This window comes from Fusarium keratoplasticum, chromosome 3, assembly GCF_025433545.1.
Source record: "Fusarium keratoplasticum isolate Fu6.1 chromosome 3, whole genome shotgun sequence".
In the NCBI taxonomy this organism is placed as follows: Eukaryota; Fungi; Ascomycota; class Sordariomycetes; order Hypocreales; family Nectriaceae; genus Fusarium; species Fusarium keratoplasticum.
Genome location: NC_070531.1, coordinates 2,516,182 through 2,533,490, shown reverse-complemented (window position 1 = coordinate 2,533,490; position 17,309 = coordinate 2,516,182). Strand labels below are relative to the sequence as shown.

At 53.9% G+C, this 17,309-nt stretch overlaps 4 protein-coding genes across 4 annotated transcripts; 3 read left to right on the top strand and 1 right to left on the bottom strand.

The window, feature by feature from the left end:
- Positions 1 to 2,839: 2,839 nt before the first annotated feature.
- On the top strand, positions 2,840 to 5,029 carry NCS57_00413400 (uncharacterized protein; the record flags this gene model as incomplete). The annotated part of the gene is made up of 3 exons (XM_053054105.1): positions 2,840 to 3,029; positions 3,090 to 4,443; positions 4,495 to 5,029. 3 exons carry the CDS (start codon positions 2,840 to 2,842, stop codon positions 5,027 to 5,029), a joined length of 2,079 nt encoding a protein of 692 aa, XP_052916265.1.
- Positions 5,030 to 6,942: 1,913 nt separating this feature from the next.
- On the top strand, positions 6,943 to 8,568 carry NCS57_00413300 (uncharacterized protein; the record flags this gene model as incomplete). The annotated part of the gene is made up of 1 exon (XM_053054104.1): positions 6,943 to 8,568. One exon carries the CDS (start codon positions 6,943 to 6,945, stop codon positions 8,566 to 8,568), a length of 1,626 nt encoding a protein of 541 aa, XP_052916264.1.
- A 1,464-nt stretch (positions 8,569 to 10,032) lies between these two features.
- Positions 10,033 to 11,388, top strand: NCS57_00413200 (uncharacterized protein; the record flags this gene model as incomplete). The annotated part of the gene is made up of 3 exons (XM_053054103.1): positions 10,033 to 10,340; positions 10,408 to 10,550; positions 10,601 to 11,388. 3 exons carry the CDS (start codon positions 10,033 to 10,035, stop codon positions 11,386 to 11,388), a joined length of 1,239 nt encoding a protein of 412 aa, XP_052916263.1.
- A 1,036-nt stretch (positions 11,389 to 12,424) lies between these two features.
- NCS57_00413100 (BZIP domain-containing protein) lies at positions 12,425 to 13,704 on the bottom strand (the record flags this gene model as incomplete). The annotated part of the gene is made up of 3 exons (XM_053054102.1): positions 12,425 to 12,929; positions 13,075 to 13,367; positions 13,579 to 13,704. The coding sequence occupies 3 exons, from the start codon at positions 13,702 to 13,704 to the stop codon at positions 12,425 to 12,427; spliced, it is 924 nt and encodes a 307-aa protein (XP_052916262.1).
- Positions 13,705 to 17,309: the final 3,605 nt, after the last annotated feature.

Genomic DNA, 17,309 nt, shown 5'->3' with positions numbered 1-17,309 from the left:
CTCCATGCCTGTAATTCATTTGGTGATGATGCTCTATCATAAGCTCCCATGCCAGTTAAACCAATCGCCGACGTGATTCTACCGTAATCTACAATTCCACAGAGCAAGGGTAACTTCTCCCACCCGATTATTTAAGCTTATTCCCCGACTGATTTCTTTCCAGCATAGCAATCACCAGGCACCGTTATCAACGTCATGTCATCCATACGTGCTGGTACAGTAGCTGTACCCTAGCTACCCTACAGCACCGTCTGGGCTACGGCCCAAAGATGGTGTGGATGGTCAACCAAAGAGATTACCATATAAAATGCTTACTATTTACGGGAGTCTTGAGACAGTGTCGCCTTGATGCTGGCTGGGTAGTCTTGTAGTTTTCCGGGACCTTTTCATGTTACTTCCGTGTCACGTCTCAACTGCGTGGCACAAATGCCGTGTATAGCAACACCGCTGAATGAACAACATGCAATTGAACCATGTTAAGAGAGTGAACATTGTCATCACCGAAAAAATAGCGAAGGGCTGGAAGAGTTATCATATCGGGTAGGGCAAGCTCGAGGATAGCACTGTTCTCGAACAATGGCTATATTTGGTGGCCACCTCTTTAGAGCCTCACGACGAAGGAGAACCACACAGCAAGGATCGGACACCAAATAAACGCCCTGCCATCTATTTCGAGATCTGCGGACCAGTCAAGCAGCATGATGGCGCTGCGGTGCTCGTATTGGGTTGATCTGAAACTCGAAAAAATCTGTTACAGCCCGCCAACAGGTGTCGAAACGTGGAGCCTTATGCAGCTTGTCTCGTCTCAGCGGGCGGGACGGAGCACATCGAGATGCTAAAGATGGGTGTTAGATTCTGTGCGCGTGGCGGATGCGCGTATGCGCGATGCGTGCGTGGAAGATCCTGGCGGATGGACGAGGCCCACACAGGAACATCGGGCCGTCACAGGTTGATTCACACTACGTAGCCGGTCCAGTCGAGCGTCTGTGGGAGAGTCTGAGTCTGAGAGAGCATGAATGTTTGGCGCGACTTGTCACTCCCGGAGATTGGAGCCGCGTGCCTGGGACTCTGAGAGTTGCACATTGATTCGTCGGTGGAGCGCACAATTGACTTTGATGGCTTCTCGACCGTGTGTCGGATGGGGAGACCAGACCCCGGGGTGACGCCAGAATGAAGTTCTATCACGCCTGGGAAGAGACGAGCCTGGACGCGTAGGTCATTGCGAAAGCGACGTCGATAAGGTAACAGCTCAATTTCCCAGATGGGACTCTGGACGTTAGGTAGCCTGACATCGTGGGTAGGGTTCTGAATCAAGTCTATCCATACCTGGACCACATAGCATCGCAGATTATCCATAATTGGCTGGCTTGTTGGTCCCATCGACGTCTCGGACAAGGTCAAGGCCGTGAGGGGATGCTGTCATCTGCATTCGCAGAGGCATGCTAGAGGGAGGAGGAAACGACCCGGCCAGATGCCACAAAGCCTCCAGCTGTGGGAGGCTTGAAATTGTCCCAGCACGATAGCTAGCTAATAGCGGCATCGATCGAATCGAGCCAGGTTGGACTGGCCCAAGACGAGGAAATTAGATCAAAGACGAACAAAGACGCGTGAGAGGCAGTTCGTACGACGGCAACAAGAAATGACGGTTGCGGCGCGGGCGATTGGTGGGCTTCTATGAACGGGGACGCTCCACGGGCGGCGGACCCAGTTGGACAGGGACTAGCCCTGCGCAGTTGGATGGAGTGATAACGTGCCTGAGCGGGGAATGGATGGCCTTTTTCGATGGATGGTACGCAGGATGGTAGGATGGATGGATGTGGATGGGGGACGAGGGAGGAAGGGCATTGACTTGAGCCAAATTAGACTCGTAGCTTGTCTCGCTTATGCATGTGCAGAACCTTGGAGATTCTTGCACAGGGAAAACATAACAACAGGAAGCATCTTGTTATATCCAAGAATCAGTTAGGTATTGCAATCTACTGTTGAAGCTGACCCTCGATGAATCGCAAAAGATAGGCAGCTCGCAGCTAGAGGCGTTCGTCAACGGTCTTGGTCCCGATAGCGGACAAGGCCACTCTACATAGCACAAATCGTGCCCCTGGGACCTGGGCCAACGCACCCACTCTCCCAAGTTCCACCATCCATCCCTGGACTAGCGCCCACAACCACCCCCGGCGCCAAGCTAAGCCACACAGAGCCAAGTTGGAAGGAGCACTCGATTACACCTCAGAATCCCAGGTAGCCAGGTCATATCCCCTCCTCGCTGCTCGCCAGACATTGGTACCTACCAACCCATTCTTGATCCTAAACGTCGTTCCATTCTCTGGAGCAACGACGTTGACGTCGACGACGATCTTTAACGGCCACCGAGGCCATCACGTCTGAAAGAACGCGTGCGCATTGTTTACGCGCCGCTGAACTCACGACTGGCTGTTCGATAACATTTTGAAGCTCTATTCACCTCAGCTATTGCGACTGCGCCCCATCCTACAACCCTAGCCGAGCCTTATCGTTGAGCCCAACCTTGGAAGACGACAATAGACCACCATAGAAGGAAGGATACTGGGAAAGCAGACTCGATTGCAGGAAAAGAGGACGATTCATCTTCAAATCGACGACCCACCAGCTACGCGAAGCTCTTTTTCGCTACCATCACGCCCGTTTCTCCAACGACCATTATTCTTGACCCATGACGTCCACCAAAGCTGCCACCGACAACACCATCGAAATAGTGCAGCACTGAATCATCGCGTTGCCCTGTCCCCGCGTCTTGACGACGTCGGCCGCTCGCTTCCTTGTTGTTCCCTTGCTTCAACCAAGCGCCTAGCGCATCGCCATCATGTTGCGACCAGCCACTCCGCTGTCGATCCTGCTGTTTGCGGCCTTTGCGCTGCTTCTGCTCGCCGTGCTTTCTACTCCCGTAATTGAGGCCATCCCGCTGAGCGACTTCGGTGGCATCAAATACGGCGTATTTGGCTACTGCGAGAGTGGCAAGGGATGCAGCAACATTGGGATTGGATATGACACTGGTGAGTTTCCAACCAAACTGAAAGACAGTCATTGCTGGAAAAATGCTGACATTGGTATAGGAAAACTAGTTGGGGACGATACGCAAGCCTTTGACTTGCCTTCTGGCGTTCGCAACACGCTCTCAGCTATCCTCGTCGTTCACCCAGTTGCTGCACTCATCACACTTATCTTGTTTATCATGGCAGCTGTGTCTCACCTTCATTCTCCGTCTCATTCCACGAGATTCCTACTCATACTGTTCATCTTTCTATTCCTTGACTTCTTGGTCTGCCTTTTGGCGTTCTTGATTGATGTACTCCTATTTGTTCCGCACCTGGCATGGGGCTCATATCTGGTTCTCGCTGCCACCATCTTGGTAGCCATGAGTGGCCTGGTAACCTGCGCGATGCGCCGCACTCTGATAAGCAGGAAAGACCGGCAGAGGCGCATCGCAGAGAACGCCGAGATGAGCGGCGAAAATTACTACAACAGGGCTGCTCAGAACAAACCGGCTGAGGAGGTGGGCGTTACTAGACAGCCGACTTTGCCAACGGTGAGTGGTGGCAATGGTGTTCACGACAATCTCCCCGCTTTCGCGAGTTTCGAGCAGCAGGCGAAGAACGACCAGACCAGCGAAGAAAACATCCCACTCACTCGCCGAACCACATCGAATCGATCTCCAGTGCCAATCAATGAGGCCGCGAGCGTGGGAGAGGTTGCCGCCTTCAACAGGAGCCCACAGAGGCAACCCTCGCGTGATCAGTTTGGAAACCCCATTAACGATGTTCCTGACCCGTACGCGAGTCGGAGAGGACCTTCGCCCAGCATGAGTACCCGTGGAAGAGGAGGTGGCGGAAGCTATCGTGGTGGACGAGGAGGCTATGGACGTGGTGGATACGACAACTACGGGGCCCCAATGCGTGGCCGTGGAGGCTATGGATCCGTTGGAAGGGGCGGATATGGTCCTAGGGGAGGTCGAGGAGGATATGCACCGCCGCCCAGGGGGGCCTATGGCAGCATGAGGGGAGGTCGCACGCCACCTCCTGGATACAACAACGGGCAGTACGAGCGGGGACCATCTCCTGCCCAGGCCTATGGTGTTTATGACAACCAGCCATCGGATCTTTCCAATGGATACAACTCGACGAACCCTTCGATGCCCAGCGTCAGCGCGGTCTCATACACGGCCTACACTCCTGACTCAGCTTTGCCGCGCGCCGAATCCCCCCCTCCTTTGCCAGGAACTCAGCCTGCTACGATAGGCGGCCAGGCAATCGAGATGGATGCAGCTCCGACGGCTCAACGCGAAGGAGAAAACGGACAGTTAAGAGATAGTGATGCGGATGTGGCTGGAATGGTTGGCCTGCAACAGGGGCGAATCCCGCAGCGACATGATACCTACATGAGCGACGGAAGCAAGTACAGCACCGATGAGTATGCTACATGTTTCCCTGATCCGCTTGGAGATACTGACTTCAGACACAGGCAATATGCTCCTCCCCGAGCGGCATGGAATCAAGGTGACGGCCGCAGTTCGCCACGCGCCCCATCTCCTTTGGTGACAGGCCCTTCAGCGGCTGAGCTTCCTGGCAGAAACACACCTCCAGTTACGCAGCAGGCCATGACGGGCGGAAACAGTAACTATTATGAAGACGTCGATCCTCGCTTTGCGTCCAACACGCCTCCTGGCACATCCTCCAACAACCTCCAACCCCCTCCCATCGAGCCCATTTACGAAGATATTCATGCCAACAACCCAGGCGCTCGAAGTCCTGCCGAGTCTGAACGGTCCAACTTCACCTCTATTTCTCAACGTGGCATCAACCCCCGCTGGAACCCGAACCCGAACCCACCACCCCCGATGCCATACCAACAGGTACCACAGAGACGACCAGTAAACCAGCAGCAGCAACGCCAAGATATGATCCTGGACAACCCGGACTTTCAGCTGCCCAACGCACGAAGTGGGCGGGGTCCTGGAATGGTGCCAGGAAGTGCATATCCGCCAGGCGGCTTCTAGTAAATCCGCTGAGCGTGAACCTCCTTGCTTAGCATTTGCTTTCAGGCCATCGCGTTGACTGCCTATATCTGCGCCTCTGTTTCAGCTTGGTCGTTCAGGCGTTTTTGGGTTTGATAGCTTTAAAGACCCCTTTTTCTTTCCGGGGCACATTTTCTTGGATACCTACTCGCCTTCTTTTCGCACGATCCTTTCATCAACATTTAGACTAATGAGGGGTTTTGGCCAGCTAGTCAATCTTGTGGGATGCATCGATTTGCACCTTATGTGGCTAAGCTAAGCGCCTCGGTCCCCTAACCTTATATCCTTCGAACAGATATGGGGGTTTCAAGCATACACAAAATTCTTGTTTTCTTTCTTGGTTGAATTCGACTTATACCGACGGGGAGTCTCGGGCTATCTTCGGTGCCCGGGAAATTCACTTCATGGATGACAAGGCTGGCCCTGGCGGAAATGCCGTTAATGGAAATGTGGTAACGAGCACGAGCGTCTCTGTATGCATGAACTATCGCAGAAACAAGATGCTTGTTGGGGGAATGATGAAGGACAGGGAAGACAGGGGGAACATGTGTTGGTGTATGGTTGCCATGGATGTATGTGAATAGGTTCCAAATGGCCAGGGAGCCTTTGTATGTAAGAGTGTTTGATGGAGAGAATCAACAAAGAATCATTGCTTCAAGGTGCTTTCTTTTCTTGACATTACTGTTGGATCATCACTCATGTGTTTGCCGCACTTGTGTCCCGAGCCTGGCCAATTACTGCCTCTGTCCGTGCTTCAGAACTGGCGGCCAGCTGATGGCATCACCACCACACACGTGTGGATGTGATTCACCGTCGATACACCTCTACATTTTTTTTCTACGGTTGCCAACATGGCTAAGTTATAAGGATGCCATCGTAGATCTCCATTTGGCTTCGCTGTTTTTGACTCAGGTCAACATTAATACTTGTTGGCCTTGCTTCGGCGGTTCTTCTCGATATAATTTTGTCCAGGGGCGAGTCCGCTGTAGATTGGTGTCAGGGCCTCAACTCGCGGGTAAGAGGACGCTCGAGTCGAGGGGAACAGAAACGACAGAGGTAGAGGCTGGTCTGGTTTGGATTATTTCCATTTTTGGACAGTTCCTCACTTTCCTCTCACTTGCTCCTCAGGTTCCACCTCAGATCTTGTTCTGCACCTCGAGGCCCCGATCCGCCTGCTCTCTGACCCTCGGGGTGTATAACGTCCCCTTCCTCAACGAACTTTCTCTCCCCCTTCCTCTCAACATCTTTGCACATTCACAGAAGCACGATAATCTTCAACTTCAGCACTTCGCATCATCTCAAGTTGGAACGCATCGTTCTTCTGCCTCTCGTAAGTCGATATCCCTTGTTCCTTCCTTACACTCTCTTCAGGGGCGCCTTCCGAAAGCATCGGCTGCTCCATCTTCTTTCCTCGACAGAGAAACATCGAGATACGAGCCTCTGGCAGGTGCCAAGGAAGGTGCAACTGCCTGTGAGAACCCAATCGCTCCTTCTCCCGAATTCACCTTGACACCACCTTCTCCCCGCCTTGCACCGCACATCTCCTCTTTCTTCTTCCTCAGACACAAAATTCCTTTCCTCTCTTTCTCTTCTCCCCAACATCAATCTCTCGTCGCCGGTCGAAACCTCTTTGCCCAGCAATGACGAAGGCTTGATAGCCCCCTCCCTCCTTGCATTCTCTTTCGGAGCATCGTATGCTACCATCCATTCTACCCCCCCACTCCTTCCTTGGCTTGGAATCGCAGTGTCATCTTCATATCATTTTTTCTCTCGTTCAAGGCGTCCGGCTCTCCTTGCGTGTGCCCGTATCCATCTAACAAGAACCTTCCTTAGTTCGCACTGCACACCAGCTGCCCTTCCCGTCTCCGGAAAGCTGTACTGCAACCCAGTCCATCATGGATAGCGCATCTTCTCCCGGTAGCATCGACTCTACCTCGACCGCGCCCACTTCGGCTTCCAAGGTCACCTACACCACTGCTGGCACCCCATACAACCCCAGCACTGCCCAGCCGCTCCAGCCGCCTGCTCGTCGAGGCCGCTCGCTGAAGTGGTCGGCTGGCCTTCACACTGCTGGCCTTTCCTTGTTCCCCAAGTCCGCCCTGGCATCTCTGCCTGTCAAGTTTGTCAACCACTCGTCGTCGAGCCAGGAGCACAGCCCTATGCAGACTACCCTCGACCGGGCCATCAGCCCCATTCACGACACCGAGCACACTTGCGCCAACATGTCCGCTCAGGTCCCGCGCCTTGTGGCCTCGGCCACCCCCTCGTCTCTCACATCTCTCTTCTCTGAGGTCGTGCACGACGCTCTCAGCGACGCCGAGGCCAGTGATGATGACGAGAATGAGTACGAGCTGGGCATGGACCCGCTGCTGAACATGACAGTCAAGTCTCTTCAGAACCTGGCCTCCTACCCCAACCCGAGCCAGAAGAGGGCTCAGAAGGCGCTTTCTCGCGGAACCAAGGCGGCCCTGGAAGGCTACAAGGCGGTTACGCGCAGCGAGGAACCCTCTACCCCCCTCAACCGACGAACCGGTCCCCAAGAGCCGCTCCAAATCCATCTCGATTCTCCCAGCATGCTGCGACATGCCCAGGCAGAGACCATTGGCTACGGCCGACCTCAAGACGATGGGTTCTGGAACCCCCCCGACAAGTCGTGTGCCATTCAGCCCGACACTGTCAAGCCTTTCGATGCCGCAGTCGGCGGCCGCATTTCTGACAAGTTCGGTTCTGCAACCCTCGCCTCCGGCCCCGGAGCTCCTCGACCTTTGAGTGCAGGCCCTCCTGGCCAGCGCCAGTATCGACCTTCGACATTCAAGTCCACCTTCAAGGCCCTCAAGCCCCAAGCTTCTGGCCAGGATCTCGACCAGGAGGATGACGACGATGTCCTCATGATTACACGACAGACCCTTCAGCAGGCGGGCATCGATGAGAAGAGACATGAGCCCAAGTCTCCTCTGTTCAAGCAGACAGCTTCTCTGAGCACCGCACCCATCTCAGTCACTCCTCAGAAGACCATGTCATCTACCAAGGCTTTCCTTGCGAAACTCAACGAGGAACGAGATGCGAACCCATGTGGTTTGGCCAACGACAAGCCGGCTTGTCCATTTGAAACCCTTCTTGTCCAACAACCACCCTACCCTACTTGCTGGAACCCGACTCCAGTCACCTCGGCCGGTCGATATGCACCCAACGACGATGTCTGGGCGGCCAACAAGCTCCAGAAGCGACGCGAGATGGTGGACCGGGCCTGGTACGCCGGCGCCAACTTCATGAGGGCCACAGCCGAGGAACTCGCATGGGATGTTCAGTTCCCCAAGCCCAAGTGCAAGTTTGGAGCGGTGGGAGACGGTCGCCCAATTAAGAAGGGTGGCGAGCAACGATCAGTGGAAACGGAGAAGATCGAGCACCTTTCCGTGGCGGAGCTTGCTGGGCCTCTGCTCAACATGGCCTTTGTCAAGGTTCAGCAGTTCCAGGAGGATGAGTCGCAGAAGAAGTACGCCCAGGAGTTTTCGGCAGTTTAGGCTGATGAGGGATAAGGTGATGGATGATTGGAAAGGGGGATGTGCTCGGACGAGTATGAACTATTCCACATGTCGATGATGGTATCAAGGAATAGTTTCTGGGAATAAGTACGAAAAGGAAGGTTGGATGGATGGCTTCTGCCAAAAACGAAAATGGAGTAGAAAGGGATTAGTGCTATCGACATGAAGGTGGTCGTGGACATGGAAGTCTGGGTCCAGATGTCGGCCTTGAAGGATGGATACGAGGGTCAAGGGAATGCAACTCGGCTGATTCGTTTACTGATAGTTTACGGTAGACATTAGCCGACATGAATGAAGCAAAATATTTAAATCACGATGTACAAACGATGATGGACGTGATGGGTCGGCTAGTGTGAGAAGCATGTTGGACGTGACAAAGTTGGATTGTCTTGATGTCACGGCGTGCCTCTGGTTGAGAATGAGTGGGAAAATTGGGGAGTAGAGTTTATAGAGGAGAGGGTGATTGGATAATGCAACAAGAAGAGATCAAGAGATACTGTACAGTAGATTCAAGTTGGGGTCATGAGATGGATGGCAGGGGGAGCACATGGCCAGGTGTAACTGGGCTGCAGACATGGATGTGTGATGTATGATGGCACATGGACGAGAGGTACAGAGTTGACGCTGAAGTCCAACGATCAAGGTTGAGCGAAGTCGACTCGAGGTGTGAGTGGGTCCTCCCATGACGTTTTGTCAGGGGCCCCCCTACCTAGAGCCCGCCATCAAAAGCCGGGACCTTATCGATTGTCCGTTAATTTCGCATTGAAATGCGTTAGAGAAGGAGGGGAGGGAAGGATGGTGTGAGTGAGTGAGCTCGTGTGTGGGTTGTGGCTGCTGTTGCCAAATTTCCCATTTTCGAGCCCTTTCTAGACATGGCAGGTACGGTGCAAGTACAGTATGGTAGTGGTGTCGTGTGAAAGGGGAGGAAGGAGCGCATGATTGCGGAGGGCATTCATTTATTAGTTTGTGCCGATCCACTTTTGCTCGTGCTGGCATCTTTTTTTTCTGAGAGCCATCCATTCTTTGTTCTCCTTCTCACGGCAACTAGGCCCTCTCTGACCCTCTCGTATTCTTTTAATAAGCAGACTCTTGCTCAAACACTTGTCGCAAGCTGAAACCGAGCGCGGGTGGTACTTTCCAGCGACACGGATTCAAGAGAAATTGTCTTCTACGGTCTCAGTCGACGCGCGTGGATCTGGATCAAGCGAGCAAGCCAGCGCATACAAGAGCTGCAGAGCGGGATCGGACGAGAAACCGCCTTTACCCACTTGCTCGAGGGAGAAAAAAAAGAGGACACGATAACGACCGACCTACCGACAGACCGACCGACCGCTCCTCCGATCGACCCGAAACCTCGCATCCGACAAGCAAGCGCAAGCACAAGCACACTCGAACAAGTAATCATTATTCGAACTTGACCTGTGTGTGAAGCTATCGCCAACCATGGTCTACGTACGGCAACGCGAGCTCCCCGCGCTCCGCGAGTACAAGTACTCGGGCGTCGATCACTCGCTGCTCTCCAAATATGTCTTGAAGCCCTTCTACACAAACTTCGTCATCAAGTGCTTCCCCATGAGCATGGCCCCTAACCTCATCACGCTCACTGGTTTCTCCTTCGTTGTCGCGAACTTCCTCACCCTGCTCTGGTACAATCCCACACTTGACCAGGACTGCCCCTCGTGGGTGTACTACTCGTGGGCCCTGGGCTTGTTCCTGTACCAGACCTTTGACGCTGTGGACGGAACTCAGGCGTAAGTTGCTACCGAGATGAGGATTTGAGAATAGATGGGTTGTGACAGCCACTAACCCAGGCCATAGACGACGAACCCGACAGTCCGGACCCCTCGGCGAACTATTCGATCATGGAGTCGATGCCTGCAACACTTCCCTCGAGGTCCTCATCTTTGCCGCCTCTCAGAATATGGGCCAGAGCTGGCAGACCGTAGCCACTCTGTTTGCATGTAAGACGATGTGATCAGCAACTGCTTTTCATCATGCTAACTCTCCTTAGCCCTTCTCACCTTCTACGTCCAGACCTGGGAGACCTACCATACCAAGACCCTCACCCTCGGCATTGTCAATGGTCCCGTTGAAGGCGTCCTAGCTATCGTCTGCGTCTTCATCTTCACTGGCCTCGTCGGCGGTGCCCACTTCTGGCAACAGAGCATGCTCCAGACCGTCGGCGTGCCCTCGACCCTTGGCATTCCGTCCTTCGTCTACAACTTGACCTTCACTGAGTGGTACCTCGTTCAGGGCGGCATTGTCCTCGTCTTCAACACGGTCGAGTCCTCCCTCAACGTCATCCGTGCCCGTCGCTCGCGCGGCGACCGTTCCCGCGGTGCTCTGCTTGGCCTCGTCCCCTTCTTCAGCATCTGGTCTCTGATCGTCGCCTATCTCTACCTTCAGCCCAAGATCCGCGAGTGCCACCTTATCCCCTTTGCGCTCTTCGCTGGTCTCGTCAACGCCTACAGCGTCGGCCAGATGATCACCGCCCATCTCGTCCACCTGCGCTTCCCTTACTGGAACGTCCTCGGTCTGCCCATTGCCTTTGGCGTCATCGACTCAATGGGCCCCATCTTCCAGCGCTACCTCGGATATGGCTGGCCCAGCGCCCTCGGTGATAACGTCTACCAGGTGGCCTTCATGTTCATGATGCTCGGTACCGCTGTCGGCGTTTACGGCAGCTTTGTCGTTGACGTCATCGTCACCATCTGCGACTACCTCGACATCTGGTGCTTGACTATCAAGCACCCTTACGTCGAGAACGAGGTCCAGACCAACGGCATGAAGAAGGATTAAATGTCTAGGTTGGACATTTGTCGACGACTGTCTCGGACCATGAGTTGCTGGCACATGACTTCCGAGCTGTGATCATGTCAAATGACTGATTGATCAAAGTCGACGGATAAGACGTGTCAAAAAGAGATATACCGACATGTCCTCGGACATGGTATATTGATGAGAGTGGGCGAGGGTTATTATAAAATGAGGCGGTTTGGCAGACGGACGGGTGGAAATAGAAAAGGATACGGATACCTAGAGGGTTCCTGCTTGCTACTCGCTTCTCGCATAGATTCAAGACGTGAGAAGACGTTAATTCAAAGAGGTGGACGAGGAGATGAAGAAAAAAAGGGACTTTCTTTGTTGCTTGCTATATGACGGACGGTACTGCATCACGAGGAGGATAAGGATATGATTCTCATCTTGTTTTGGTTGGAGTTTTTGGCGCAGCGTCGTCTGTCTGGTCGTTCCTTGTTGGAGATGGATGGTTGGTACATGTACAACCCTGTGTACGATTAAAATGGCCCAAGGTATCGCTTCTTGGGCACCAGAATCATTGATTTGCTCGTCGATCTCACCCTTACTTCATTTACTAGTACCTCTAGTAGACAATTGAAGTATATGGATCAAGTGCTTGTACTCGAATTCTACTGTCATGACTGTTGAACCACTTTTTTTCCTATGTTCACTCAAATATCACTAGATATAAACCCGCGCACAAAAAAAAAATAAAGACAAAAACCCCCTCGGCCTGGTCGTCCGTACGATCCACGTCTATCCCCCCTAGTAACTCCTTGTATCCACTGTGCTCGTCGTATATCATCAGGCTATGCACGTCCTCAACCGGAGTCCTTGATCACCCCCAAAGGAGTTCCAACAGTCGACTTCCTGGACCAAACGAGAATCACAAGCATAAAACGCCACGCCATAAAGCCCCGGCGGGCGGGGTATCCAATCCACCAGACCAGCCTCCTTCGCCGTGATACATCATCCAAGGTCCGTATACGCCGCGTATCCTCATTTTGCTCACTCCTCCTCTTTCGTCGCCATCCATTTACAGAAGGTCATCCGTGCCACTGGCGACACTCTGCTCAATGGCGCTCTTGATGGCACGCTCCGAAAAGACAGGTCCCTGACCGTCGCATCGTGCGCAGTGCTTGAGGCGCTCGCTCACATCACCAATATCGACAAGACCCTTCTTGAAGAGTTCGTGAGAGATGATAAAGTCCCATGCCGCGCCAGCGGCAAGGAGCCGTTCGCCATCATCTGCGGTGACGATGCGGTGTGAGGGGGATTTGTTGGTATGGTTCTGGAGGACGTTGGAGTAAAATTCGGTAGGGTTGAAGCGCATCGGGCCGGTGGCGGGCTCCGGAGAGATGGAGCCATGGCCGACGTGCGAGGTGGCACGCAGAATCTCGTTCTCAGTCGACATCTTCTGGAGGTCTCGCTTCAGACGTTCGTTCTCGAGAGACGCTTGTTGCTGTGCCGCCTCAAGACCCGCGAGTTTAGCCTCAAGGTCCTTGACATGCTTCTCCTTTCGCTCACGGAAAGCACGTTGTCTGGGAGAAAAAAGTGTTAGCTCAGGGGTTTATTTGTCTCGTGCCAAGGATATGGTCAGGCCACTCCACAGTGCCTGATGTACCACTGCAGATGCGGACTCCTGGGCCGCGATCTGAGAAGGAGAGCAAGAGGGACGCGACGTACGCAGCACGGTTCTGGGCCTTCCTGCGGGACTGGGCCGGTGTCAGGTTATCATCCTCCTCGCTACCACCACGAACTGCAGTCTGGTCTTCGGGGGAGTCGATCTTGGCGGCACCGTGTTGCTGCTGGTGATGAACAGACTGGACCTGGGCGGCAAAGACGTTCTGGCCAGGAGGAGTGGGCGGCCCTGGAAAAGCAGTAGGCGGCTGGTGAGGGTTGCCGTTGAAGCCCTGGGAGGCGTAGTCGAAAGCCTGGAACTGATCGTTGTGGTTTGTGGGCAGGTTGTCGTAGTTTTCCTAGACGAGGGGAAGGAGGAGCGTCAGCAGAGGAACACAGGGGACGTCGGATTTATAGGGACTCGATGCAGGCATGCCGTTGGTGAAAACGGCGGGCAAAACGTTGGGCTTGAGGCTCAAAGATTGATAGAGTAATGCTCAGGTAAGGAGCGCTAAGGCAGGGCTGCACCTGGGGGAGTGGGGGAAATCGCGGAGAAGGGGAGCAACTGACAGGCGGGGATGCATTAAAGTCGTCGGAGCCGGCAGAATGCGAATGCGATGGTGTCAGAGGAGGAATCGGCATAAACTGGTGGTAGGGCTGAGTGCCGGGGAAGTTGTATTGCCCGGTGAAGTCCATGGTGAAGCGACCGGAGGCGGCGGAGGTTGGTTTTGGCGATACTGTAGGTAGGGAAGTGGAGAAGGAGGAGGAGAGTGGCCGCGCAATTGCGAAAGAAGATGGGCTCTGTTTTTGAGATGACTAAACAGCCCGTATAGAAGAGTCAAAGCTCGAAGCCGTCAGGATGGATGAAAAGGGGGAGAAGAAGTGGTCAAATGAAGTTGTTCAGGCTAGGTTGGACGGGGATTGGATTAATACGAGGTGGTTGATGAGCGAGCGAGAGAGGAAAGAGAGACAGGAGGAGGGATGAAAGGTAGGAGCAGGAGCGATGGAGCAAAGATGATGCTTGATCACTGCAGCGGGCAGGGAAGGCAGGTACCAGGAGGTGGGTGTCAGGTAAGGTTAGTAGAGAGGAGATGTAGGTACTCGGTGGGCGCTGTGCAGTGTAAAAGGTACCTCGACGGCAGCAGCGACAACAACAACGTGGACCTCGTCACACACGAACTTGGCCAGCCACGGGAGGACGGGAAAGGAGGGGCCCTTTAAAGGAAAGGCCTTGAAGGTGCCGTGGGTGGTGATGTATCTGTGAGCTAGGCGATATACAGTAAATGCCTGGTGTTTTCTTGGGTCGACGGTATCTTCCTTCAACTTGCATACCTAGGGAATGCTGCTTGCATCCCTATCCCTATCCCATGCTCGCCTTTTCTTCTTTGCCCCAGCCAGCGGGAAAACAAGGGCTCGGCCAATGTCGATGACAAAAGGTCGACGAGAGGAGATTCCGCCTTAGTTCGCCGTCGGACGGGAGAAAGGCCCCGGAGATGGATGCAATGCACCAAGAAGTTTACCGAATTGCTGGATGACAAAGGTTCCACCCACGCCCACGCTCACGCCCACGTCCAAGAGCGAGGCTGAAGCTAACGAGATGGGAGCTGCAGCAAGGCGGCCGACGTTACTGGATAGCTTATTCGTCGTCGCTTGATTTCACCAGGATCTCTGCCCACCTTTTCTTAGGTTCTCCTCACCCCGTTTTACCCGCTATCCCGGGATTTCCAGTCGCGATCCAATGTGAGATGGCGGCACGGCCGTTGAACGGCGGCACGTCCCATCCGCCATTGGGTCCAGTGTCTCTCTGCCTCGATGTCATTGCAGCTGCCTCTCTCAGAAGGAAAGCCATAGGTGGCGTTATCAGGCGCTCATGTTGATTTCCAGTTGGCCAAGAGCTGCACTCCATGTACCGCTGCACCGGTCCGTACCGAAAGGAGCAGATATACAGACGTTCACTCTCTGTATGCCACCTCTATATCGTACATCTCGATAACCATGATCCCCCTGAACTCCAACGTTCGTATAGAGCCCCAGAGGAAACTGGAAGCGCAAGGTCAAGGTGACATGGACAGAATTGGGTAGCTACAGTACAGGGAGCTCCTCTTCACCGGTCTCGGATAGGTAATGCCAAGACACCACAGTGTGGGCGTCATTCCCCTCGAGCTTCAAAGACTGACTCGGTTGCGCGTCAATCTCCCACGGGATGGGGAACAGACAATCAGACTTTCAACGGTCCCTCCCTCTTTTCATCATGCGCCATTCGACAATCTGGTCTAGATCCTCCCTTGTCTCTGCCTGTCTGTTTGTTGCTGCCCGCCTTTTGGCGCTGGGACTGGCTGTTAGTGGGCCGCTTGATCCTGGCCTTTAGTACGTTGCGTTAGGCTGGGCGGGCTGTGATCCATCACATGGGGTTGTCGATGCGGGATCTTCGCTTCGCATGGGTTTCTGCGGCTTTAAGGGAAATTTGTTTGTATGACATGGGATTTTTTTCTTCTTTATTTTTGTTATTTGCTTTTACCTGTCAATCTCTTCCGAGACGATTCTCCCACATTACCCTTTTGGCTCCGCCGCACTTGGCATTCTTATTGTATGGCATTGACTGTGTACACGCCCATTGCCGTTGTAGACCGTCCTTCATATCATCCTCTATCTGCCACCTTGTGCTCTATTCCCTGTTACGGGATCGGCACTCGATGAATCTATTCCAAATTCAACTTCAACTTCAACACCATCGTCACTTTCCTCGTATTTCACCAGCATCCATCCTCCTCTTCCTCTCGCTCCCGTCATACTCCTACTCCCCCCAGCAGCCCTACAGGAACCCTGCATGCTTGTTCGGCCCTATTCCCCATCGTCAACCCCGCCCTAGGTCCTAGTTTGTTCAGCCAGCTCATCAAATACAGGCAGGAAAAAAACAAACCCGATGGACGCCTCAACCCCCTCAGAGCACAGCTCCAATCGCGCTCTCTTCTCAGTCGGCCGCCCGCCCGCCTAGGCGCCCGCACAAACCAGAGGGCCCTGTAATGTACTGTGCTGTAATGCAAAGGGACCCCCCAGCTGAGGTGCGTTGCGTACGACAACTTCGAAACAGCCAGCAGCATGGGCTAGGCCGCTCTCGGCTTGGCTGAGCCTTCCTTGGTGCCTTAGCCGTGCTCGTGTTCCTTTTCCCTTTCTCCCCCCATCTGCTCTGCTCTGCTCTGCGCCTTGCTTTTCGCTCTGCAAGAACGACGTGACCCGAAAACCCATTGTAAAACCGCAGCTTGGGAACCGCTGAGATTGCCATGAGGTGATGTTGGAGATGCCGTCTCGGATGACTGATCGGAGACTAAACTAGATGTAGATCCTGGAGCTGAGACCCCAAGGTCAGGGAGCTAAGTGGCCCTCTTACCCCATCCCATGTAAGTCTGTGTCTATCATTGAGTTCAGTTCTGCAGTGTCACCGGTAGGCTTCCCGCAATTCCCTGACTATCTACGCAGTAACGTCTACTACCGATTTAGCATGTGTCTGTCCATGTGTAGCCCAAGACCTAAACTCATCCTTGTGCGTCCCCGCTGAAACGGCCCTGTCTCTGGCGTCTGTCCCAGCCTGAGACCCCTCCCCGACCTTTGGACAAGTCGCTGTGAACTCAGAACCCTATGCACATGCGTGTGTGTATGCAGCCGAGGAGATTGGTAGAAAGAGAGGGAGAGAGAGAACGTCTGGATGCCCAACCTAACCAACCCGTGGACCGGGGAGGCGGCATCTCTCCTCCGAGACACGCACGCCCTCAGCGGCTGATCTGATATGATAGTCCAGGGTCTCTTAGAGCTGCATCTCTGCTGTATGTACGTGGTGGTTAAGTTACCAAGGTAGGTAGGTAAAAGGTAGGCAGGCAGTAGTTTTTCCTTGACGCTAGGTACGGATATCCATTCTGCCATCCATTCCAAATATCGGTATCCCACCGCGGCCCCACCCAAATCGACATCCCACCCGCCCTCCGGCTCGATTAAGCAACTGGTAACCCCACTCTTCGCTCTCCAATTCAACGTCCGCACCTGCCACTCGGAAAAGGTGGCACCCGTCTTGCCGAGTACGGGATGGATGCAAAGATACGTACCACCACCAACTACCGTCGGTACGTGGTAAGTAGCCTACATACCTGGGTACCTTAGGTGCCCAGGGCAGGGCAGGTACATTATGGATCACTGTAACAGTGTAACGGCTGCCCCACACTCGCTTCACAGCCCGCCCCGTGTACCGCCTCCCCTCCCCTGTAACCCTCCACTGTCAACGCCGTCATCCATGGACCGAGTCCCTGAAA